The 27,799-nt window shown below is 34.5% G+C and overlaps 1 protein-coding gene across 9 annotated transcripts in view; it reads right to left on the bottom strand.

Annotated features, from left to right (window-relative positions):
- ASPH (aspartate beta-hydroxylase) overlaps nt 1-26,992 on the bottom strand; it is a 186,865-nt gene extending 159,873 nt beyond the window's left edge. For 4 of the 9 annotated variants that reach the window (XM_011982165.1, XM_011982166.1, XM_011982167.1 and 1 more), the window contains exons 1-4: nt 26,818-26,992; nt 21,269-21,418; nt 19,657-19,701; nt 17,902-17,970 (exon numbers count right to left, since the gene is read on the bottom strand). In XM_011982165.1, coding sequence (XP_011837555.1) covers nt 17,902-17,970; nt 19,657-19,701; nt 21,269-21,418; nt 26,818-26,833 — 280 coding nt within the window. In that variant the 5' untranslated portion in view covers nt 26,834-26,992. Of the gene's footprint in view, nt 1-1,318; nt 2,150-4,823; nt 4,866-12,166; nt 13,232-17,901; nt 17,971-19,656; nt 19,702-21,268; nt 21,419-26,817 lie in introns of those variants that run through there. The other 5 variants (XM_011982169.1, XM_011982170.1, XM_011982172.1 and 2 more) reach the window with 5 other exon arrangements.
- Between the last annotated feature and the right edge of the window lie 807 nt (nt 26,993-27,799).

Raw genomic sequence — 27,799 nt, 5'->3', positions numbered from 1 at the left:
TCTCTCTCCCAGAGCCATCTGCATTGGGGTTGGTAAATTAGAAAGACTAGTCTAGAGCCTGCTGAGGACCATCTTGGTTACCAAGTGGTAGCATCTCCAAATAGAGTAAGTCAGGCAGAAACCAGCACAGTGAAGACCTGGGAAGTGAGCTAAGATGAATCCTGACTAATCAAAACATAAAACTCCAAGTCGTGTTAGTTTTTAAGCAATAAAATAACAGGATTATATTAGAGATATTATTCTCTAGGATTTCATCTCTGTTGCATAATTCTATTAAGTTGAAATTTCTGTCAACTAAATGTCATAAAGTATTTGACTTTAAATAGTAAAAGGTGTTAACATAAGAAAAAGGTGTACATTTAGAAATATTTACACTTAACTGTACTCATTTCTGAGTTGAAATATCTTTAACTAGGCCCAAAATCTCTATTTTTAAGACCTTCAAAAAAAAGTAAAGAAATACGTTTTAAAAAATATGGTGGTAGCATTTTTTATTCTGTTATTAATAACCCTATTTGAAAATAAAATATTTGTGGTAGCATTTTTGATTCTGTTGTTAATAAGGTTAACAATAACAGAATAAAAAATGCTACCACAAAGATTTTATCATTATCAACTAACTGCATTTCACAGTAGTCACAATTAGATATTTAATATTTGAGGCATCGAATAGTACAAACCATTTGTAGAATTATATTTCTGACTAAAACTTCACTTTTATTAAATGTTTTCTGAGGTGCTAAATTCTGATCTCTATTTAGAGATTACGTTTGCAATTCCTTAGAAATGGTAAACAATAATGACACAATCAAATATGAAAAATGTATGCCACTCAACCAAAATAATAGAAAAACAGTGTGGTATAAAATGAAAGTACATCCTAATCTGAAATAATTAAAACCTTTCTACAGTTATTCCAAGACTATAAAGGTATCATAAATAAAAGTGTTCTGAAATTGTTCTTCTAAATACAATTCTCCTCTTTATTCGTAGCTATGGCCAGAGTTCTCGGAGCAGTGTATGTGGCACACGGTAAGCACTATGTACTAGATGAGGGGAAAACGGTGGAGTTGTTGTAAGGAAGTCAGGAGTGAGAAGCATGCAGGAGTGAGGGGCAGGGGTGAGGTGAGGAGTGAAGGAAAGGAGAGAGTAAAAGACTTGGGGAGGGAGACTAGAAGAGGGGAGAGAATAGGGAAAAGGGGAAGGAGAACCCATGAAAAGCCTGAAGAACGGCCCCTGAAAGGCTGCAGGAGGGCTAGAGCGGGGGAACTCAGGGAAGGCAGTGACACATGAGCCTGGGGAGGTGCCCATGAAAAACAGGGAAGCAGGAAGGGGAAGGAGGGAAGAAAACAAAGGGCAAATCCTATCTCCCTGAGTATTTAGCACACTTGAAGAAGTTACAAGGCTTTTTTTTTTCTGCATAGAAGTAACATTTAATATCTTAATATTCTTATTTAACGTCAATGAAAGTATTTAATACATTAATCTATAAAAATTCATGACACATATACATTTGTAGGAATACATGATCAATAAATAGAAGTTATTACATCATATTCTATGACATATTTTTAAAATGTTTTTACATTTAGAAGCATGAGACGGTATATTTAAATTTCAGATAATTACTTGCTGAGCACCAATAATACATTCAATGGCTAATTTACACACTTTCACCAATCAGAGCAATATTACATTTTCCGTTTTGTAACAAATTGCAATTTTCCATTTTGTAACAAATTGCAATCTGGAACATGACCATGTTCTGAGACGGTGATGCCAGAGCTTCAGTAGTTTCTTTTCTGGGGACTTCCCTTTGTTAAGTGTGCATATCTGGTAGAACTTCTACTTTCCTTTCTGTCATCTTTGTCTCTGGATGCCATTTTACTAGAAACATCCTTTATGTTTGTTGATTTTTTCCTATTTTCCTTGGTTTTGGCACTTTTTTCTAGGTCCACTTTCTCTTTTTCTCTGTCCTTTTTACCCTTAGGAGACTCCTTCCTGGATAGGTCTGCATCAGCAATTTTCTTATCCTTTCGGTCATCCTCTTTTTCTTTCTTCCCCTTTTTTCTCTCTTCATTCTTACTTTCCTTCCTTGACTCAGGTTTCTCTTTCTCCTTCTTGAGCTCTTCTTTAGTGAGTTCTTTAACTTTCAGATTTTCCAATTAAAGGAAAAAATGTTTATTGACAAGATCTCTTAATCACAGAACAGGAAGTTAGTGAAAAGGTATTCTCTTTTTCTCCACACACAGGAAATGCACATTCAGAAAGTTACTTTAATTCACTAGTCTTTATGGTGGCTAAAAATAGATGCAAACCTCTATAAAATATCAACTATTAAAAAATGCTAGAAGCTTGTCATATTTTCCATCTTGAAATATAGTACGACTTATCTTAAAACATTAACATGCAATATTATAAAACTGCATCATGAAAGCAGTACTTTACACAAACTATTAACTCACACTTCATAACTATAACAACATAATTAAAGGAACACTGGCAACATAAGAACAAAGTTTTCGTAATTTGTAAGAATATATACAAAGATAATTTAAAATGTTTAGCTCAAACAAAAACATATGTCCTTAAAATACACGTGCTTCTTTGAAGATTAATATATGTAAATAACATTAAGTATAATTTCATTTTCTTAGTTAACTAGGCAAAAAATTGTCACGTGTATGAAATTTTTAAATCATTTTAAAATTGCAAAATGATTTAAAATTTTAGAAACTTAAATTTTAAAAATTTTAAAAATACTACATATCTGTAGTATTTAAAAGGGAAAATTAGAATTCCCTTTCTGCTTATGTTCATCATGAAATCAGTATTCCTTTAAGTATGTTTTCCTGTTAATTCATGTAGAGCCACTCAAGCTAACACATGTCTTCTAGTTCATAGGGTTGCGAGAGCAATTAAGTGAGTACACAGCTAATTCCAAAACTCATGGAAGGTATTGCTTTCAACTTGCTTTACACGGTAATAAAGCAGTTAGCAAAAGCTCTGAATTTCATCTGTTTGTACTCTCATGAGGAAATCATAAGGTAAGGTATTTACAATGCCACATTTAAGCAGAAACAATGCCACATTTAAGCACAAAGATGATGAAATATTTATTTAATATAATAAAATGTGAAAGATGTTTTTGTCCATCAGAATCACGTAAAACTTACATAGCACAAACGGTATTCAAAATGAGCATTAGATTTGCACTGCTCACTAAAAGTACTATATCTTTCTAGGCTGTCTAATAAAATCTTGATTAACGAACAAAAACATCACATAGGGTTTCTCCATTAGTTGAATTTCCTGGTGATCAACCAGGAGATTCTTCAGTTCTTCCTAAAAAACCTTATTAAAGTCTTTTAAGAATACAGAACAGAATTCATTCAGGATCATGCTGAGTCTTCATCCTACTTCAGTGCTGTTTGAATAGTAACATAGATACCGGCATTGCAAAAGAGTAAAATGCATGTGCAATGCTATCATGTCTTATTCTGCAAACTGCTTTTAAAAATATTCAGTCTTTAATGTTTAATTTGCTTCTCCAGATCAAGAAGTAAAATATTTTATTGTCCCTTTGTTTCATCACTATTTCTATAAAAATAAGACGGTAAAAATTGTTTTCGTCCCCAGAAATTATTCAAGAGAGATAGGTTAAACCATTAAAAGTTCCTGACCTTAAAATATAAATCACAAAACCCTGTGAATCACATACTATATCTCATCTGTTCACATTTCAGCAAAAAACAAACTACGAACAATACGCCAAGCCCTTGAAATGATCACAAGACTATCACAGGCTTATAAAGAAAAACATGCACATCCCCCATGCCTTTACCCACAAAGAATATAACTATTTACAAATGAACAAGAATAACCGCTGGCATATAAAGTCAGGCTGTAATACTGAGCTGTTAGTCTACAAATGGCTGACAGGTATAATAACTGATTTATTATTATTATTATTTTGAGACAGAGTCTCACTCTGTTGCCCAGGCTGGAGTGCAATGGCACAATCTCAGCTCACTGCAACCTCCACCTCCCAGGTTAAAGCGATTCTCCTGCCTCAGCCTCCTGAGCAGCTGGGATTACAGGTGCCTGCCACCCAGCTAATATTTGTATTTTCAGTTGAGACAGGGTTTCACCATATTGGTCAGGCTGGTCTCAAATGCCTGACCTCATGATCCACCCACCTCGGCTTCCCAAAATGCTGGGATTACAGGCGTGAGCTACCGTGCCCAGTCAATAATTTTTAATGAATTAAAATATCCAACACAGCAAATTCTATGTCAATGTAATGCAGGGTTCTACATTATACATGTAAGTTTTCATTTTACTGAAAACTACACATTTGAATCACACTAGCTTTTACTGTGCTCTAAGACAGAGTGTCATTAGAGCTTTTGGAGAAATAAAATCAATTACTGAAGACTTCATCTTTTTTTCCCAAAAGTAATTCAAAGAAATCAAAATAAGAAAGGTTTTAGGGAACAAGGTAAGATGTGTACATGTAAATTTAATATATACATCATAACAAATATAACGTGATATTTGTATAATATACACATTCTTAATTTAAAGACTGTTACAAAGCTTTGATAACATGAAAAGATAATGACTTAAAATTATAGGCTTGAAGCAGAAAATTATTTGATGAAGTCTTGATAAAACTACTTATAAGCTAAGGTGCACCCAATCAAGACCCAAAAGCAATAATGTTTAGCATTAGTAGCAAGATTAACATTCCCAGAAAATGTCATGCATTTTCAAACATTAAACTTGATTCACTCAAGGCTAATTTGAAAAAATGAAAATACCTTTAGCCTTAGTTTTTCTCTTGGCTACCCCACTGGGTCCTTCTGTTGATATTTACAAGATGAAAATGGGTTATAAACAGAAAATTTAATGGAATTCAAAAATAAGTGTCTATTAAATAGGTAAAATCAATGCCACTATAAATCATGTTAAGTTACTTAAATTCATCATTAAAAAATACTCCAATATCTCTCTTATTTGTCACTTTAAAGCCTTCCTTTCACTGTCTTTAACAGATAAATGCATTATAATTGGCCTATGATTTAATCAACTTCACAATTTGGCTTAGATCTTTAAGAATTGTTGGCGTCAGAAATCCTTAATTGCCTCAGGAAATGGCATTTTCTACTCAGAGGTAGACTTCCGCTTGGGACACAGATGATCAATTAAAAGTACCAGAGTGAAGGACCAAGGACCTTACTTCACTACTCAATCACATTTGCCATCCAAAAAAGGACAGCATATTTTGATAAAGAGTTCATCTTTACTGCTTGAACAATCACTGCTCTTCCATCAGTTCGAATTGTCTTTTAAAAAATTATACGAGCAAGTAAGAATGACAGTATTATGTATATACATATTACACTTTTCACTCTAAAAACTTTGCAATAACTTTCTGTTTCCTCTCTTGACAAATGAAAGTTCTGATAATGGATTTATTTTTGAGTCTCTAACAATATACCTCTAACTCTTATTCGAACCAGGCCGTACTTAGCATCCCAATGAACTGATCTTCCCAATTCTGTCTCTAAGTCACATAAAGGCTGGTTTATGCTATGTATTGGCAAACTTTGTAAAGTTCCAATCCAAGTTGCCAGTACATTTCTCAGGCACATTAGGGTTGGAGATGCAATGTTTAGTGTTCATCTCCTCAGGAAGGGTGGCATAGCCTGTCACTAAAGAACTAAGGTCTAAGGTGTGGTCACAAGAAAGTCCCCAAAGCCATCTGACATTTTTCCAGCTGTAAATTGTAAAACCCACTTTGTACGTTTCTCAAAACTTCTACTTTCAGTATGAGATGTTTGTACTATTATATTGTTCAAACCTCCCCGTTCACTATTGATAGCAATTTCTATCTATCGATTGAGGTCATCCATCTGAGAATGGTAATTTATTTTGGTTGAAATATCAATATTCTTCAAAAATGTATTAGTATCTCTTACCGTTGACAACATAAAAGTGGAAACAAGTGACTATGGTTATATTTGTCCACTTACATGAAATACATAGATAACCACAACCAGTACTTAGTCCCATGTGTTTAACAATTATTTTTCACAGCTAAAACTTGATTCTTTCCTAAACACTGTCAAAAACAGTGTATCACCCAGTAATACTGAGTGCTATTTCCAATCACTCCACTAAAGTTTATTTCAGAATAAAATATCAAAACTATTCTTGTAATACCTAGTTTTAAATATATGAGTAGAATCCAATGTGTAAAACACGTTAGCATAAAGCTTTAAAATAGACTTCTAGTACTGCTCTGTTCCCCTCCTGACTCCTGCATGTTCTCCCACAGCAGATCCAGATTTTCCTATTGAAAAGTAGAGTGAGGAAACCCAGACTGCCCTCTCCCTACCCCTGCTGTTATGATCTAGGTAAAAAGAGCTACATGGATGAAAAGACTAGAGTTAACTTCTGTCATGAATAAACCAAAATATTAGATTAGCATTAGATTAGTGAAACATATAAAAATAAACAGTGCTGTACTTTATTTTAAACTTTTTTGGTTTGGGTATAAATCCTTATGGTGATACAAATGAACAAATGAACAAAGTGCAATGCACGATACAAAACTCCAAAGGATCATCTTATGTTTTTCTGAACTTAAAAACATAGCCAATAATTTTTCAATATTTTTGACACAACAAAGACCAAGCTAATAATTTAAACAATTATTACATTCAGTCTCTGAAGAAAAGCATATAGACTGAAAAAAGCATACCACCAAAAACAGTTAATAAAGGAGTCCCTAAGTAATAATGAAATAAAAAGAGAGTCAAGAATTTTTTTTTTTTTTTTTTTTTTTTTGCCGGCTGCTGTGGCTCATGCCTGTAATCCCAGCATTTTGGGAGGCCGAGGCAGGTAGATTACCGGAGGCCAGGAGTTCGAGACCAGCCTGACCAACATGGTGAAACCCCATCTCTACTAAAAATACAAAAATTAGCCGTGGTGGCAGGTGCCTGTAATCCCAGCTACTAGGGAGGCTGAAGCAGGAGAATCACTTGAACTCAGGAGGCAAGAGGCTGTGGTGAGCTGAGACCGTGCCATTGCACTCCAGCCTGGGCAACAAGAGGGAAACTCCCTCAAAAAAAAAAAAAAAAAAAAAAAAAAAAAAATTTGTAGCCTGAAATTTAAAATAAAATGAAATTAAATTTTTTAAAAAAGAAAATGTGTGTTTTTCTTTTTTTTTAAAGTGAAATGATCAGTTTTAGGAAGGAAGGAATGAACAAAGGTTTAGGATGAGGACACTATTTTATTATGTTGGTTACTAAACATCCTTTAAGGTTCTTCAGAATACAGTTTTATAAGCAGTAGAGAAGGCAGTCATGCCACAATGATGAGAAAACGTATGTGGAAGGAAAGGTGACCAAAAACCTAGGGTGCTCACATCAGCCTTCTTTATTTCCTTAGAAGAAAACTGATCATATATGGAATTTCCCTAGATTCTGAGGGGGACAGAAAAGGAAAAAGAGTTTGAAGAATTTTATCCGGGTTTTGTTTGGAAGGTCGAGGAAACGCAGGCATGTACGTAAGAAAAAGAAGCTAAGTTCATAACAGGAGAGAGGTGATGAGGTCAGGAGGAGGTACAGGCTCAAGGGAAAGGGCTGGCTTTGGAAACCAGAGGGAAGCAATGTCTGAAAAAACGAAGAGTGAATGAGAGAAGAAACAATAGCTCAAAAAAATCCTGAGATAGTAATGTTGTAAAGGGAAGAGAGAAGAAAATAATGGAATGAAGCCACACTAATTATCTTAGGAAAGCAGAAAGCAAAATCATCTCTACAGAGGAATAAAATGACTCTGGAAGAAGGAAGGGTGTGGAAAAGGTTTAGAATGACTGCTAACGAGGGAAACTGTCGGAGCAGCATGTCCCTGACGGAGGCTCAGTACAGGTAACTTCATAACAGATTTTTTTTCCCCCCAGCAACAATGGCCAATGCAGTAATGGAGAAAGGGGTCATTGGTAATCCAAGATCAGTGACAGCATGTAGAGGCGAAAAAAATAATAGTTTGTGGGCATTAGGTAGTGGACTTAAGGGGAAACCACAAGGCAGGTACATAAGGCCCACCTTTCTATTCTTCCTAATTCTTGACAAAATTAAATTCTTACCATTTGTAACTATGGTTGATGTAGATTCTCCCTACAGTGCCAAAATGCCACAAGCATGTCCCACTTTTCTCCTTTTCTATCTTTACTACCATAGCTAATGTCTAGGGAAAAAAAAGAAACAAAGGAACATTCCACTAATCAATAAAATTCATGACAACACAAAGGCTCTTCAAAAATAGTTTCCAAGTAGTATGAAGAAAATTCTATCAATTCGAGCAAAAATGGAAACATCTTGGTATTTCTTAATCCATTCAGACAAAAGTTGTTTTTAATTAATACAATATATTTCAATTTAAGAAATAATCAAAGACGCATTAGGATGTGCTTAAAATACATGTTGAAAAATAACTGCCATGCTGTTTACTTTCTTTTCATCCTTTTATGCTTATTTTGATGTAAGTATTTAAAGTGATGATACTTAATAGCTCTGGCAACTATTTGGGAATTCCTATACAGAAATCAGAAAAAAGGTCTTACATTCTTCCCTTAGAACATAAGAGAGTTGCCTAAAGGAAATTTATGCTATTTTGGCAACTGCCTCAGGCCACTATTCCACATTTTCAAAATCAAATGTTCTCTATGAAATTAAAATGTTTGAGCCAATGGACAGATCTGTGGTTACACCACATGCAATAGACATGATTTTAGAAGACCGGCTGCATTACAGACACACAAGTAGCTACTTCAGACTTTCAGACAGTCAGCTCTAGAATTGGTCTGGATATCGCTTCATACTCAGCCCATTTCAGCCACTCCCACCATTTCTGGTGAGACCTGTGAGTCATCTTGGGCCTTCTCATCTTCCTCTGTCCCATAATGGAACATCACAATCATTTCAACATTGACGACACATAGCAAAAAGAGGCCCTAAATGTCTGAGTAACTGTCCTGTTAGTGAGGCAGACTGTTCCTCTAGAATGGATGTTTACTCTTGGTAAAATGCATGTCAGGACACTACACCAATTTCTTTTTTATTTTTAAACAGATATAATAATATAGTACAGATTAAAAGAAGCAGCAGCAGCAGCAGTAGCAGCAGCTACAAACCCACCAACCCACTACAATAAGTGGGGAACGGAGGATCAGAACATAACTGAAAGACTAAATAAACAGAAAGGGATTACAACCAGAGACAGAGAAAAAAGGTAAAATGCAGATTCAAATACAAATTGGAGATTGGAAAGGTCACCTGAAGACTTTTGTTAGCATAGGTCAGTTTGTTACAGAAACTCAAAATGTCATTTCTATTGCAAAAAATATGTCCAATAATTTTACCAGTTAAACCGTTTTTTTTTTTTTAAAAAAAAAAAACAAAAACACAACTCAGTATTTTATTATGCAATGAGTAGTAACTCCTCACCCACCGGGATCCACACCAGCGTATGACATTATTCATATGATATTAATGAATATCACATGCGGGGCTTAGCATTGAAGGGGAATTCAAATAAAACCTAAGATCTGGTTCCTAGATTCAAGGAGTCCACAAACTACTTGATATCTAACTCCTAAGTATTACAGGGTCATCTCAACCAATAACAAAGGCAGTGAATTCTGCATACTGGTTCCATCATTTAACTTATGAAAATAAAGTCTGGGTCACTGAGTTTCTTTAAGTATTCCAAATATGCATTGTAATCAAAGATTCCATGCCAAATCACAGAAAATTTCTTATATGTTTTATAGACTTAAGGAGCTAGCCCAACAAATTATCTAGAAAGAGTCTTGAAGCATCAATTCCCAACAAGTAAACTGCCAGGTGATCAAATTAAGAATAACTGGCTATGCTAGATCTGATTTTTTGATAATGCTCCTAAGTCACAAACATCAGGGGAGACAAACAATCTGCTCTATCTTACTGTAAATAAAAACAATTCAAACAGAAAATAGTCCTTCCTTCCTGTCTGGATACAGTTCTATAAGACAGGGAGGTAATTTCTAAAAAGAAAGAACCAAGGACAAGATGAAAAAGCAGGACAGCCCACTATTCTATATGTCCTCAGCACTGAGGTGTGTGCAGGATCCCCAGGGCAGCAGGCTGACAGCCAGACCTCAGGACTGGGTAAAATTGGCACCCAGAAGACACTTCCCCAACTGACTTATACCCACCACTCATGCCCCAAAGCAAGGCAGGCTGAAGGAAGCTAAAGGGCTGAAAAGAATCCCAAGAGTGCTGCTGTCTTGTTTTTGTGCCAAACTCCAGAGAACCCAGCACCTTTGCAATTGGACAAACATCAGCGCATCCGGAGAAGCCAGAACAGTGACTCTGAGGAGACAACACTATATCTCAACACGGAGCCTGTTCCACAGAGTTTCTTTGGTTGCTCAAAACTGAAAAGGTAAAGTAAATACAGTATAACTTAAAATTCCCTAACTATATAAATATTCAAATTAACGGGATACGATTTTGCCTTAATTTAGTTCTTAAGTTTAAAAGACATGAGTAAGGAAGACTTATATTATGAAACAGAAAGTTAGAAAATACACCCTTAGAAAATAAAGAATTATAGCAATATATAATAAATCAAACTAAGGTGAAGTAATTTTGATCTGCTTCAAGATACTTTATAGCACAGTTTTGCAAATACTTTTATTTTATCTTACACACACATACAAGCCTTAGGTACATGTTGACGGAAGTCACAGAAGTCAGGGGTTCGTCAGCTACCTGGATGTCATTTTCATCAGAGGCTTTCAGAGGAACTAACGAGAGGTGGTACAAAATAAGTAGCAAATTTTTATCCCACATTCTTGTTTTTCACTTACAAAAATAAAGCATAATTAATTTCTGTACATAAAATATGAATTAGTATGACAAAGTGATGAAAAATTAATAATTTCAAACATTTTTAACACAAAATTTAATTATTTACTTCTTATCAATTAATCAAATATCTTCTAGTGTTAGTAGTAATGACATGTTAACAAATAAGATTGCTTTAAAAAGTATATCCTGGAAATTTGGCTAGGTGAATTTCATTGGGTGGGGCTGAAGATTCCTTTAGAATTTAAACCTAATAAACTTTGACATTTCATATTACCCAAGTATAAAAGCAGAAGACACAATAAACAAAAAGACTGAATACATTTTCAGAAGGAACATTACTGAATGATACTCATTTGCTGGAGAACATGCTACTAAGTGACAGCTTAACTGAAGTCCTTGAATATTTGAAAACAGAAGCTTTAACAGACTATCAGAAGCATTAACAGAATAAAACATATTTGCCCATTAGCGAGAGCAAGACAAACTAGAGCTTTAATAGCCATTTAAACTTTAAGAGATTATTTGTCCAGTGTGTATATACACATCTAAAAGTCGCTATAGAATGTTTGCTTTTTAATAATATTAGCAAATTGGACAGTCTTCCCTGACACAGGTAAATGGTGGGTAGAGGGGATGGATGTCCTGTGCTGACTTGAGGCTGCTACTTTCAGTCTATTATTATGACAGCCTACAAGAGTAATTTCTAACAATTTAAATTTGTCATAGTACCCTCAGAATACATGGATGAATGACACACTTACTGAAAGTAATTTGATTAAATATAGAAGACAAGAAATATTTGAAAAGTAGAAATTATAGTTAAATAAAATGTGAAGAAGTGCAAACATTTTCAAATTTTTAGCTCTCTGACAAACATTAAGCAAAATCTTAGAGAAGCTGGAAGAGATTTAAAACCATGGAACATCACTCCTTCAAAAAATAACATCCCTTTGCTTATCTTCCTTATCCCTAGAAGAGCTTTGCTTGAGGGGAAACTGATGAAATCTCATTTTAAGAAATGCATTTTGTATATAGCTGATACAATTGTTTTTGTTATTACTGAAGCAAACTCATTTTTCAAGAAATCGATTCAAATATGTTTTTAAGGTTTTCTAAAGGGAAAAGTTTACTGCCCTAAATGGAATTACCACTTCAATAAGTTTATAATTCTAAAAATCACATCATATCTAAGCCAAAATCAATATCCAATTAATAAGTCAATGAAAGAAAAAATGGAAAAAGACTTATTTAGGATGAATAATTTTAATATGTACAACATTAAGATACATATTCACATATTCCCTCATGTGTAATATGCCTACTTTAAAAAAAATACAAATTACTTTCTCTGGATGTATATTTGGAAATAAAATTGAAAATAAATTTTGCTTTCATAGACAGAAATATGTCATGCTACTATCTGAAAACAGTAAGTTAACTTACTCTAAGGCAAAAACATGGGGTTATTTTTAAATTATTTTAAAAGCACCATTAACACAGAATTTTACATAGAAATTTATAGGAACCTATCTGACACAAACCTAAACAAATTACAATAAAAAATATCAGCTTAGTAAAGAACCATCATTTTACACATCAGTCATGTTAAAGAACAGAGAAGCATTTAACTTAAAAATCATGCCAGAAATATTTTTATAATGAAATCCATTAGAATCATCTTAATTAATAGTGTGTTAGAAAGACAAGCATCAAGGGTTAACCACAACACAATCTGCTGTAAGTGTCCAAATTTAGTTCAGTGAATACATGAGTTGAAACAAAACGATACAGAAACCAATTATACCACCAAGAACATCATTTTCTCTGTACTTTGTAGTTGACTACAAGAATGAGGAGTACCATTTTCTTCAATAGAAGTTGGGGGAGCTGAGCGAGCAAGGGACTAGCTAGTAGCTGTACTGGGCAAGATCACATGGTTGACTTGCACGGTAAGATCACAACCGCCCCACTGCACATTAAGCCCTGCATAAGCAAAGGAAAGAAAAGAAAAAGGAGGCTGCTTCGGGTGTTCATTTGCCAATGACTTCAGTCCCTGAATCAAAGCTACTGGTTATGTAAATCCAGTATGACACAAGTCTTTCCCTGAACCCCTTCATTCTGTGACGTACCATCAACACCATCTGCGGTTTCGCTTTCTTCTTCTTCTTCTTCTAGCATTTCAAAGGGAGTCATTATATCATAGAGAAATGAGAGGAAACCATAAAACCAATCTGAACTTTCCTCTGCTAAAATATTAAGGACTTCCTCAAGAGAATCAATATTTTCATTACTGCCATCTTTGGTCAGGCCTACATAAGAATAAAGGAAGAGAGAGAGAAAATAAGGAGAGCAGTTAGGTGGAAAAAAGAAGTGGAGGAAGGGCGATCTCAAAAGCGATGTGCATCATGGTCAGAGAGGTTTACAGAAACGGTATTTGGAAAATAAAGAAGTCCATTACAATGCACACCTTACAATCAACTCTCAATCACATGTCAAAAGAAAGCCACAATTTGACCAATCCTTACCACTCCTACCAGCCCCTACCTAGGTTTGCCTTTCTCTCATTAGAGTGTTGAGGTGAAAGACAAAATTTTATCAGTCAAAAATCAATAGACAGTAATGGAAAATCAGTTGACTGTAAAAGGAAGAGTGAATAAAAGCAGTACCAGAGAAAAAAAGATATATACTCTGACAACCCCCAGATTTGCTCATTTACCAACCAGATTTTATCGAGAGTTGATTATACACACATTCATTCATTCATTCATTCATTCATTCAAACTAGAAACGCTTATTTCCTTAAACTTCTCCCCTCCCCACACCAGCACCCCACTTAAGACCTGGAGTTAAGTTAGGAAATTCTGGAGTTAATATAATTAGCAGTATTACCATTTATAGCATCCACAGATGGGCATAAGTACACTGAAATTATGTAACTCAGATAATTTTAACACTTAAATTTTAACACTATTAAATGTGGTAGCTCTATAAAACTCTGGCAATTGACTCACGGTCCTGTAATTCTGGCCAATGACAACAGTCAGCTATTAATAATAATTCACTTTGCCTACCCATATGAAATTTGATCAAGGCCTTAGCTGGTCACTTGCAATAGGAACATTCCAAACTCCTCTCCCTATAGGCCTGTGAAATTAGCTTCTATTGCTAAGACCCCTTTCAACTGTCATTTTTAAGTATTGGACCCAAAACAGGCCCTTAGGATAGAAATAAATCAAAGTATATATTGTTTTTATCATTTGTTTTTTTTTCCTGTGAAGAACTGGCTCTGGGTAGCAAAGGTTTCTTAGCTCCAGTAGGTATCAGAATCTGACAGTACTACCAAGCTGTATACCAAGCCCATAATTCTGAGGAGGAATAATAGGGTAGGGTATTCTGGCTATAAGAAATGTGAACATCCATGACCACTGAGCTTTTCTGGTTGTAACCACCTAATTCGGTCATTTAAGTCTTTGGCAACACACAATTTCTCCATGTAGTATAACTACCAGCAATCAAGATTGGCAGATAAAGGATAAGACAACAACTAGTTTAAAAGTTTTAAAGATTACAGTGAATTTTCTCTACTTTACTCAAAAGAACTATATTATGTCATTCTTCACGTTTTTGGTAAGAAAAAATGCAAATCGCAGTTGGTATTTAAATTACTTTTTGACAAGCCTAGCACGTTTTCACTCAATTTAGCAGTAGACAAATGTTGTGAACAAAGATCTATATTCCCAACTAAGTCTCTGTGGGAATAACACTGTTTCTTCTTCCTGCCTTAAAACATTATAGCTGCATATTTAGTATAAACATCTTTATTTTTCTCCATTTGCCAATATATTATAAGTACTTCCGAGTATTACATGTAAAATATAAAACTTTTCCATCCTTTAGTATGACAGGTGACCATATGCAACAAATATGCAAAAGCATTTGAACAAAACTGTTTACCCAGCAAAGCAACTTTCCTCTGGTTCTCAAGACAAAAGTACTAGTCTAAAGAGAAAAATATATATTCTGGGTATGTGACTCCTTCTGAACCTCTAAGAACAAGGCTCAATCAAATGGAATGCCTTTGGCTTGGCAAGGTCTGGTCTTCTCCTCCCATCAACTCACTCATGCATCTATCAGTCTACAAATGTTTTTCCAGGATGTAGCAAGTGCTGACTGGCTTTTCCTTTGCTTTCCAGCCATACCTGATACGATGCCAGCTAGGTGCTAGCCATAGGACAAAAGGACAACCACATGATCCTTAGGTAGTGTCACTCTAAGGATTTAGTCCTCACGTCATTTAGTCCTCGGGTCATTTTCCTGTTGATTTTATTTGGAAAATAAGTTTTTAAAGAATACATTTTCAAACAAGGTAGTTTTCAATAATCTGAACTACAACCCAAGATACCTACATTTTAGTTAATTTAGTTAATAAGAAGCTATGTAAATGAAGAAAAGTGGGCTTAGTACACTTTCAAATAATCAAATGGGCCTTGGCCAGAAATAATCAAATAATAAAATTAATGATGGTTAGTGGTCTTGATTTACTCACATATGTTTAATTCTCTCTATTTCACAAGAAAAGCCACACCCTAAAATTGAGTGAAATGTACCATGTGAATGTATACATTTCCCCAAATTTATAAGACTTAGATATATGTGGACTTAAGAATCTAGAAAAAAAATATGAAATAAATGCACAGTCTATGAAAGATTAACATATCTCAATTATTACTATACCTGCGATGCCAACAGCTCCTCTAATCTCTGATTTCCTACCTTCCTCCCTCCCCTTGGATCTCCTGGGCCTTAATCTAAAACCTAAACCCTTAAAGCTTAAATTTTACCGTTAAGCTGCCTCTCCAGTGAGAATGTACCTTGGAAGTCTGGCTTCATTTTGGGTATATGTTCACTGTAGTGCTCTCCCCGTAACCTCTACCTGACCACACAGAACCCATTAAAGCCTCTGTACTCCCAACAATTTCACCAGGCTGTCTTTGCAGTAACCTTCCAGTAACAGAGGCACCGCTAAACTATAATGATCTTACAAACCAGAGAAAAGAACTTTAGTCATAAAACTCAATTCAAGTTAAGGTTGCATTTCCTGCAGAGAACTCAAACGCTATAGAAATAAGATTAAAGGTGATAAGTAAGCCTAACATTTCACCTTTGATTTGTTTCATCTGTACTGAAGCTACAAGCCAACTGCAAACTAGTACAGGAAGAGTAAAAAAGTATTTATGTAGCTTTATCTGATCTGTCTTTATGCATTTATTAGTAAAGTTACCAAAATAAACCTTGATATTCACCAAATTTAGTTCCACCTCCAAGTGTATAATTCTTATAAATGGCACAATTTACGAGTTCCTTACACTATCCCTGCAAACAGCAATATTCAAAGTTACAATTAATTAGCTTCTTAATGGTAGGTTAAAAACCTTAAAGGGGATGACCTTTTGAAATCTCAAATACACTAAAAATCAAGTTAAGGTAATAGTTTACTATAGAAATCAGTGTGTTTTATCAAAGAAATACCACATTTTAATTTCTAATGGCTGACATTTCCTGACAGACCAGATGGCTGGTTTTAAGCAAAAGCAAACAAATAAAAATCAATAAAATACAGTAGATGAGAGTAATATTATTTCTAAAAATAAGGGAACTTGACCCACATTTTATTTTATCTTTAAAATAAAGAGCTTTGCTATTCAGAATTTGTCATTTAAAGCAATATAATGAAGTGATAAACCATTTATAGGCAAGCAAATTAACATCATTCTGATAAGTTCTATATAATTTTGTTTCTTTTACATGCCCAGGATTATAGTCATCTGAGGATTCAATATATTTACAGAAACTCAAATTTAGATACACAATGACAGGACTACATTGAAAATTTCATTAAAGTTAAGATAAGAAAATAAATTTCATGGTAAGTTTGCAGCAAACATTAATTCCCAATGGGCAGAAAAAAAAAACAAAAAAACTAACAGGTCAAAATTAGGAAGGTTTACTATCTTTAATCACAACTAAAACTCTATTTTCATAGAACTTTCTCTATTTCATAAGGAGGTGGATTTAATCTACTAAAAGCAGTTTCATTGGTTACAGATGTGGCATCCTACTGTGTTTTCATTTCTAAAAAACATACACAAAACAGTATAACGAAGAAGAATTTCTTTGGGTCATTATTTTATAAGCTTAGCGTATAATATCATGCCATATCCATTATTTTTCTAAAGACTCTAATATAAAAAGTTTTAACATATATTATGCTACATACAAAAGCAAAGGAAGTCTCAACAGGCCAGATTATACAAAATTTGCATGTTAAAATTAACACCATTCTTTCCAGCAAGACAGCACTTTAAAACAAATGAGGGAACACCACATTGTTATTTATTACAAGAAACATCTCTGATAAAGACAGGTAATTCTGATAGTGAAAGAGAAGGGTCCAAGACTTCCAAAATAAAGACACTGGGTCAAAAGACCAGGAGTTCATATTTTAGCGCTACCGTTAAAATAAGCATGGGACATTTTAAGATGTTTGTTATCACTTTTATTTCAAAATTAATTTACGTAAGCCTGTAGAAATTTACATTTTGAAATGGAAGTGAATGTCTAATGTTAATGAAGAATATCTATAATTACCATATCTAAAAATAGACTAGGATACTAGCTATTCAAATTCTAAGTTCAGAATAAGAAGTACTTTAAATCTGAAAACACACATGAAATTATTATACTTATCAAAATATATATGTTTAAGAGATATACACTTATTCACTGATAAAAGTAAATTCAAATGAAAGAGTCTGCAGAAAAATAAGCCATTTAAACTTTTAACAGTAATGAAATATATGATTTAAGGGGAAAAAATCTTCTGTAAGATATATACTATTGAGATAGATATTATTAAAGCAAAAATATTTGTTTCCAGCATTTTATCACCATTAACAAAAAACATAAAATGTGTACTTGCCTAATAAAACTTTGGCATCATCCACATCAAAATCTCCATCACCATCAGCATCATAGATTCCTAGTTTTCCTACAACAGGGGAGAAATGATGGATATGGAACAAAAAAGAAAAGAAATTTAATACAGTATTACAACTTAGTGAAGTCCTGCAACTCAGTCATAAATGTTACCAATTAATGCAATTCTTTGCTCTTTTAATCCTGCAAAGCAGTGTCAAATGAATATCTTACCTAAAAATAGTGAGCAATTCAGTTAAGAGAGTCAGGAAATGTTCAGCTAGCAAATTCTATGAAATAAAACTGACATAGCATTTCCTTTAAAGACTGAACAACATATTCTGATCTAATTACTCCAGAATAATTTTTTTTTTTTCTTTTTGAGACGGAGTCTCGCTCTGTCACCCAGGCTGGCGTGCAGTGGTCGGATCGCAGCTCACCGCAAGCTCTGCCTCCCGGGTTCACGCCATTATCCTGCCTCTGCCTCCGCCACCTCGCCCGGCTAGTTTTTTTGTATTTTTTAGTAGAGACGGGGTTCCACCGTGTTAGCCAAGATGGTCTCGATCTGACCTCGTGATCCACCCGTCTCGGCCTCCCAAAGTGCTGGGATTACAGGCTTGAGCCACCGCGCCCGGCCCCCAGAATAATTTTTATTAAACTGCTAAAAATATTTTTGGTAAAGTTTTTAGCATATATGAAATAATACTGATGCATTCCTAAGTTACTTGAAATTTAATATTTCTAAAGCATGAAATTTCATCACACTATTAATATCTGAAGCAAAAGAAACAACCAAGCCTCAAATAAAGACTAAATGTAAATAGATTAACATAGAATCTAAGTACTAAAAATTAAAAAATCATTAATTTTATATTTTACAATCATGATTTATAACAGAAATATCATGAATTAACTTTTAAAAATAAAAGACCATTCTGGAAATAAAGTATGTAAAACGGGAGGCTTCAGAAATTATAAAGGAAACTTTAGGATTATTCTACTTAATTAGCACAGGCCATTTATACTAAGAAAAAAAGGGCTTAAAACAGATATGCTGAGGAGACAATACTACCAAAACCTTTCCTCCTCATGAACAGAAAATGTTTTTAGGCTTTAGTGCTTTATCATAAGGAACACTGTTATTTTGTTTAGCATTTCAAAAAGTCAAATACATTCAACTCCCTAAAAAAGCATCCTAAAATCCACATGATTCTAATTCATTACTGGACAATGACAGTGGAGAAACACAATAATGTTAATGTACAGCAATTTTTTAAACAGCATTTTCAAATACAGCATTAGTACTAAAAAAAACAACAGTTGGCAGCATTGTTATCATTTCTTTAACACAAAGTACATTAAAAAATTACAGAAGGGCAGGCAGAAATTTTGGTTCAGAGTAGCTCTGATCAATCTTTATCTCCCCAGAGCCCTTGCTCTACTTAGCAAAATGGTTAACTTGCTATACAGAAGTCTGACTTAGCAAACACATACACATTTAAAATGATAATGATGAAGGAAGAGATAAGGATGTTATTTCAACTCCTAAGAAAACAAAAAGTACTAATCAAGGCTATGCAGAGTACAGAACTCAAGAAACAGTAAAAGACAGAAAATACTATCCTTTCTGACAAACCCATAATGGGAAATTGGTGCTATCGCTTATATTCTGATGTAGGTAATAACTAAATTAGTACAAAAAGGATGAGCCGTTAGAGACTAACACACATAGACTTGAAATGCAACTCCAATAGCCTACCTTGAAGCACCTCTGATAAGTTATAACGGAAGTCCTTTGCTTTGGCTGCATGCATGTAAAAACATGAAAATTGTTATTTGTGCTTAAAAGTACAAATATTTAAAGTGTCCTCTTTTAAGATACGTTCCCTAACAACATATCACTGTAAGTCAGTCAAAGCATAGATCTACTCAGAAATTTGTCTCCAAACTAAAATTCTCCCTCAGTTGGTCTGTCAATCTATCCAGAGACTCTTTCTTTAAAGTAATGAAAATGTAAAACTTCAATGAAAGACAGATTACAGATAAGCATATTTTGTTATTCCTATGGCCAAAAATTTGTTTGCTCTTTCTCCCCAAAAAGATGTCTATAATCTGACAAGTAAAGCAGAAGCACAGGAGGTCCAATGCAAGGGGAGATCACCCATGCAACACTGTATAGAGAGACAAGTGTGCATTTTTTCCAGTGACAGGTCCACATCTTTCACTGGATTACTAAAGAGGAGGGCCATTATTCACAATAGCCAAAGAGTGGAAACAACCCAAATGTCCATCACTGATAAACAGATAAGCAAAATGTGGTGTGTCCATATGATGGAATATTATGCAGCCATAAAATGAAGTACTGAACCTTAAAAACATTATGCTAAGTGCAAAAAGGCAGATACAAAAGACCATATAATGTATGGTTCTATTATATGAAATGTCCAGAATAAACAAAACCACAGACACAGAAAGTAGATTAGTGTTTCCCAGGAGAGGGAAAGAGGAAGAGTTTGGGTATTTAGGGGAAGGAGGTAACAGAAATAATCTGGAATTAGATAATGCTAATGGGTACATAAAATGATGAATATAGTAAAAAAAAAGAAAACTGAATTGTACACATTCAAATATATAAAATACTGAATTTTATTTCAGTTAAAAAAAAAGATTTTTGGGGAAGTTAAGGAGAATGTGACTCTCAAAATAATAAAGAATCATTAATATAAAAAATCGTGAAAAACTGCAGTGATTACAGGAGAGAAAAGGAAAAAGGTGGAGAAAGGACACTATCAGAATGACCACAGCAACTTCCTCAGAACAGCACACAGATCACACCTACACACACACAATCATATCTGCAAATGCCTATCTCAGCACACCCATCCAGTACCTATATGTGTGCACACATACTCACCCCATCCCAACAGAGACACAGAAGGATGTACTTCGAAAACCCTCTCTAAGGAAGGGTTTTGCATATTGTGTGGTTATGATCCATTAGCAAGTCCTTAAATAAATGTAGTGGCTCATGATCAAGTATTTTTAAAATTTATAATGTAACAAAATTGAATAGAAATCAAAAAGTACTGCAAATAGTGAGAATGAGTACTGTTTGATAAAACTTCTCCCTGTGTGACAGGCATACAATATAAAGCCTTTTTTCAAAAACCTACAGGTCATGTTGAAAGAAGTTCAAAAGACAGTACTCCAAGGTAACCCTCTTCATATCCCCTTTCAGCTGCACTCTACTGAGAACCACTGAAAGGCTATAGAAATTACCAGTACCAAAAAGATGATAACGAATATTCAAGACTCCTAAGAGATGTCACTTACTCCCTCACAAATTCACATAAGGATATCAAAATTCTTACCTAGAACTTCCTCATAGTCAACAAGATCAAACCAAACGACAGCTACAGATGTCCAGACGCCCAGCAATGCAATCACCATAAACCACGTGAAGAACGAAGTTCCCGAGGGTCCTCCTTTCCTCCCATTCTTGTGTCCTCCGTGCTTTGTCTCTGTTTAGAAATAAATGTAAGATGCCATAAGAAGAAAACACTTTACTGAACACCTCTTCTCACAATTATTTCTCCAATAATTTGGGATTATGCACAATGATAGACCATTTCAAAAATAGTTTTCAGTTAAATTCTCAAAACATGTCACATAAAATATTTTTGAAAACAGAAAAGATTGTTTAGATGCAACACTAACTTTGAAGTAGTGAAAGAAATAAACTCCTGAATGTTTTTAAAGATTTAGAATAACATGTATACTCCATCCAAGTTACTCATCAAAATGACCTGAATATTACCTCTTTCCAAAGGCAGAGCACATCAACAACTTAATGAAATCACATAGAAATGTAGCCAAATCCTTTTCTCTGTCCCATTTCATTTCTGCAGAATCTTAAAAACTCTGTTAACTACCACAGACGAAAATATCTCCCCCTAAACCATTCCATATTCTTAGCCAGAGAGAGAAGGACAGAAAAGTGAAACAGTATAATCCGTTCCTACTCCTTTACAAGATCTGTTGAGGCCTAAGGAAACAGGAAAAGGCTCATTCACAACTGGTCTCACTGCAGGAAACAGTTTTGTAAACTGCTGTCCACCTAAAGTGTCATTTATCGCATCTGATATGCTTAATATACCTTACATTCTTTTGTAAATATTCTTCTTACAGCCAAAAATAAACAGAAATCATTTTATATTAACAGAAAATAGTCAACACTGTCCTTAAAAAGATAATATTCAAATTTCCCATAAAAAGGAATACAATATATTATATCAATATTAATAAAAAGGTTAAATAATATCTCAAAATGCCTTCTGAGAAGACGAAAAGTTTATCAAACAGATGATGGAAGACCAGGGCGGTGTCTCCTATTTGTGCAGCAGGTGGAATCGCTTTCATGTGCATTGCTGCTGGTGATCCTCACTGTGTCCTGCCACTATTTCTACAGAGGGCATTTCTGGATGTTTATACAGGACACTGTTTCATCCTGTGCACCTGTTCCTCACATTGCAAGATTTCTGGCATCCCTGGTTTCCCCTGGACCCAAAGGCAAGGAGCTCCCAAGGCTTAGGACAAACAAAATACCCCCAGACATTTCCACATGTTCCCTTCAGGGGTAGTTCCTGGGTGAGAACCAACGGGGATAAGGACAGGAATAATTATCTGTTTTATAAGTGAAACATGAAATGATTCTCCCAAAGTCACCAGTACAAGTTGGGTAGAACTAGGAACATATCTACACAGCTCTGAGTTCCTTAATCTCTAATCAGTGGGCCAAATTACACGATTTCAAAAAACCCCACTAGCTCTAATCTAGAACTTGAAACTAGAAACAATGGAATTCTTCTTGTTAAAAGGATACACACATTTTTTAAAAACACATCACTAGATCAGTTTTTCAAATGCGGCCATAAAAACTAAATCCATCTGAGCATATATATGTATATTCAAACATATACATATATTTATCTACATGCCTACATCAAAGTATATAGAGTTCCGATGACTAAATAAGACTAAATTTTTTTTTTTTAGACTTAGTCTCCCTCTGTCACCCAGGCTGAAGTGCACTAGCATGATCTCGGCTCACTGCAACCTCTGCTTTCCAGGTTCAAGGGATTCTCCTGCCTCAGCCTCCTGAGTAACTGGCATTACAGGCACCTGCCACCATGCTAATTTTTGTATTTTTAGTAGAGGCAGGGTTTTACCATATTGGTCAGGCTGGTCTTGAACCCCTGCCCTTAAGTGATCCACCCACCTCGGCCTCTCAAAGTGCTAGGCCATTCTTAAAAAGTCAAGTATTTCCTTTTTGTGACATTCTTTAAATATTAATGGATCCATCAGAACCAGAGTTGTAAATAATATGGTAAATGCATAAAAGTATGCTTACCAAATGACAAATGGCCATCAACTTTGTTTCTAACGTGATCTATATGAAAGCTGGCTATATAAAAACATAATTTATTTATTAAATAAAAATACTTGCTGGGCATAGATCCTATTGTTGCAGATTAAATCAACTTCAAATAGGTATCATTACCTGAAACACAGGCATGGGAGGGGAAGATTGGGTGAAAATGTCTGCAACGTTGGTAGAGGGAAATGGCGATTTTCAAAATTTTTATGTGTTGTCAGCATATAAAAAAATACTAATTAAACCAGTAATAAAATTTAAAGAAAAAAAAGATTTATGAAAGTAAGCTTCTGTGAGGTCAGGAAGTGCCACAGATTCAGTAACAGTTTTGTATGTCTAATTCACTACATTTTTATAAACAGAAAGACTTATTTTCTAACACTGTATCCAAAAAAGAACCCTTATTTCTATATATACAGACATATGCATACAAACCCATTTGTGTATAACACTAAGTTTAACAAAAATACTAACTTCCAAAATATCCACATACTCCAAATATGGAACTATAGTAGCTAATGACTAAGAATTTTCTGCCTTTGCTACTTATTGCCTCTAAGAATTAAATTTAATTTTTTTTTGTAAAAGGAATGCTAAATCTTCAGTAAAACTGGGTTCTTGTCTTATGTCCTCTTGAACATTCTGTAGCTGATACCAGTCTCTTGTATTTTTCCTCATTAACTGGAAAACAGCAAGGTTAAACAAATATAATTCAATTTTTCATTCATCCAACATTTTTATTCAGTACATGTATACCAGATAATTTTACCCAATAATTAAGTTTTTAAAATGAGTATGTAGTCAAACGGATACCCAAGATGATACTGTTTAAAATAAACCCATACTGCAGTGAGCTATGATGGCGCCACTATACTTCAGCCTGAGCAACAAAGCAAGACCCTTTCTTAAAAAAAAATTAAAAAGTCTATAATGAAATAGCTAATAAAACAAAGTAATAGTTTGAATTCAAAGTTTAATTGTTTCTCCATTTCTATCTCTCTTAAAGGGAAATGGAGGAGGAAAATTTCTGATATTCTGAAAAGGAAATTATCATTTATCCAAGTTAACTCAGTGACACTCATTTAAGTTACTGACTGCAACACCAAATACAAGGAAAAAGCAGACAAAAGCTTTTTTCTAAAAAAGGAAATGAATGCATGCACCAAAACAGCAAGGGGGTGAGATGGGAAGGAGACAGTCAAACACAGTAAAAAAATATACCTTTACCTACAATTTGTTTACATTTTTATTTTAGATGTGATTCTAACAACTTTTCTAGCTCAATGCACAAAATTCTAGAATAGATTTCAGACATAATCTAACCCAAATGAGTCAAAGCAACAGAGTGTTGACAGAGGAAAAGCCTATAGACTGCATAGGTCTCTCAGCAAGAGCAGACCCAGGAACTCAGAAAAGCTGAGTGATGGGAAGTCATTTATGATTGAAACTTTCAGGCAGAATCCCTGACAGTTCTTCAAATAATCTTCCGTACAAGACAGTAACTGGTTTCACACTGATTCTGCCATTAAAACATAGAAGAAATGTATAATAAATCTTAGGAAGATTTTCACTCAAAATAGTTTTTAGTATAGAGATTTATCACTTTAAAAGCTAAATGTTTCTTAAATAGAATGTATTATCAGCAATATTTTATATATCCCTTTTTAATATCAAACAAATGAGTTGCTACTCTAGTATTATTAACCTTATTACTGTTGACATTTACTTGTTCCATAAAGGAACAAAATATTAAATTATGGGAGGGATTATTTTCTAAGACACCTTTTTTAGGGGCAGTTTTTATCAACAGCAAACAATATACTCTTGATATGTCATTTGGTAAATATGCTGTGCCCAGTCCCAAAGGGCAGATCAGTTTCTGTCCAATGAAACTGATGAACGCATGGTAAGACAAACCCTTAAGAGGGTTTACAACTCCCTAAGCAAATCTGAAACCAGTACCTTCTTCCAAAAGTCTTTGGGAAGAACATCTAGTAGATGTCCCTGTTTTCTAAGATCAGAATAAATCTAAGTCTTCATTTCATTTTCTGGCTTCATGTTCAACCTGTAGTTCTGGGATCAGTCAAAAAGGATTTTTACTGGGGTTTAAGAATACCGCAAAAACTATGTGAATCATTTTTTCACATGTTATTCCATCAAAAGTACATGACCTCCAAATCAGAAAATGTTCCCACATACCACCAAACACAGAAATTACTATGGCAAGCAATAGTCGAAAATGAAGACTCTCCAAAACAAAAGCCAGGGGAGGGGAAATGTGTAGTTTTATTTATTTGGTCAAGGGAAGGGAGACAAGACGACGAACCCCAGCACTTGAACGGTCATTAGCTACTTCACTGGCCCACTACTAACTGAATTAGAGATCATTTATAAGTTTTAGCTGGCATTATGTTGGGAATTTCGTATTTACACATAAACTCTATACATTTAAAGTTTTTTGAAAAACACAAAAACTGTCAAGCAACTCATCAAACTGATTATTTTTCCATGCTATAAAATGTCACCCTTTGGGAATCGAAAACTGTTAAAAGTGGGTCAGAGGTAACAGCTGATTTTTCCTAACTACATAGATTACCTAATCCACAAGAGGGGAGAAATGTCTTCCAAAAGAACTAAAAGGCAGACACATATCTCATATTCTTCACGGCTACATGAAGCACTTTATCAGACGAGTCAAGTGACCCATTCTAACCAATTATTCAAACAGTATTCACATAGGACATGCTCTTATTCTCTATCCTAATCGAAGAATCCTTTCAGTTGCTAATTAGACAGCTCAGAGTTAGAAGCAGTTTTCACACATGTATTTTTTTCTTTTATAAATCTTCAACATAATGAGTGCATACAGTCTTTCAATTAATGGAAAGACTATCTTAATTTACAAAGTAAAGCAAAAGCAAATATATACAAAACATTAAATTCAATATATCATTAAAGAATACTTCAAAGTTAGAGTCAATTTAAAAACAAAATAAAACTCTTGTGATTTTTCTTTGCATTTATTGTCTGCTTCACATAAAAGTAGGTCACTTTCCATAAATGGTAAGTCCTTGCTTGAACTAGGTAAGTCTGTTCATTAATATGAGAATGAATTTATATCTCCTATAATTTTATATAAAATCTAAATATACACAATTCTTTAAATTCATTGTAATTAACTTATAAGACTAAAGAAGAGAGCTTGTACATTTTTTGAGGTTTGTAAAATGCAGCCTCCAGTAGTACAACATACTAAAGATCATCTAAATTAAGACACCAAAACATACTCTGATTAAAGACAGATTATTCCATGAAATATTCAGCTACTATGAAAAGTCAGTATCTCCGGTAGTTCAAAATAGAAAACGTAGACAGTGCAGTCAAAGCACTTAGCCAAAAATATTTTAACACAGCACCACTGAAAATAAAGTGAAAAGCTGTCAGCTAGATCTAAAGCCACTTTTAGCCTAAATAACAAAAATATACCTTTATCTTCAGCCATTTTGACTTCTTCAATCCATGAATAATAAATGCTGAAGTAAAACAAAAAACAAAAAAACTCAGAAGTACTACTGGCAGGTTTTAGGCACACTGCACGCACTTGCCTACCAGAGCTTGAGACTGGCCAACCCCTGCACTGTAAGGGCCTCTAGAAGTGAAATTGGACCTGACTACAAACTCTGCTCACCAGTTATTTTTAGAGGCTAAATGCTGCTAATCACCACTTAGGCTGAAGTGCACTCCCTAACAACACGACAGCCTTTCTCCCAGTTACGGGATTCCTTTCCCAGTTGGTCCTAGCTAACTCCAACCCCTAAAAAATCAAGCATGCTGAAAAAAAAATGAAATGGAACAAACTGTGCTGCCAGTTTTGTTTTCTTGGAAGCAGGCTTTCATGGCTTTAGCTTAAGCACCAATTCATTGAAAACTCAAACAAGTCTTGCTATAAAATATGGCCCCGAGCCCAGAAACAGCTTGATTCGGCCCTTCAGAATCTAATAAAATGGCTACAAGGAAGGATCATAAGATTATTTGAATGAAACAAAACCATAGATAGCAAGAAATTAATTAATGCTCTAGAATTCTTATTCACAGACACCATCCCAGGAGTAATTCCTCCAACAGCAAAAATAAAGCACCAACACAAAATGTTTCACTAGAAAAGGAGGGAGAGAGGACTGGTGGAGAGGAAGGAAACAGAAGGAAGGCTGGGAGGTGAGGAGAGGGAAAGAAAGAAATCTTCAGGAGTAAGAGTAATGACCAGGGAAAGCTCATCTTGAAAGGGAACTAGGAAAAGATTACACAACCACATCCTGATTTTTTTCAACTTCTCCCCAACCTCATCTCCAAATATTCTCTTCTGGGAAATAAAATCAGCCATTTATTCACTGATCTAACATTAGCAGTTCACAGACTTCATTAGAGTTCTGATTAGTATACTAAATTAATTTAGCACAAATAGTATCTA

This window comes from Mandrillus leucophaeus, unplaced genomic scaffold (assembly GCF_000951045.1).
Source record: "Mandrillus leucophaeus isolate KB7577 unplaced genomic scaffold, Mleu.le_1.0 Scaffold236, whole genome shotgun sequence".
NCBI lineage: Eukaryota > Metazoa > Chordata > Mammalia > Primates > Cercopithecidae > Mandrillus > Mandrillus leucophaeus.
The sequence above is the reverse complement of the archived record's forward strand: the minus strand, read 5'-3'. Positions and strand labels throughout refer to the sequence as shown.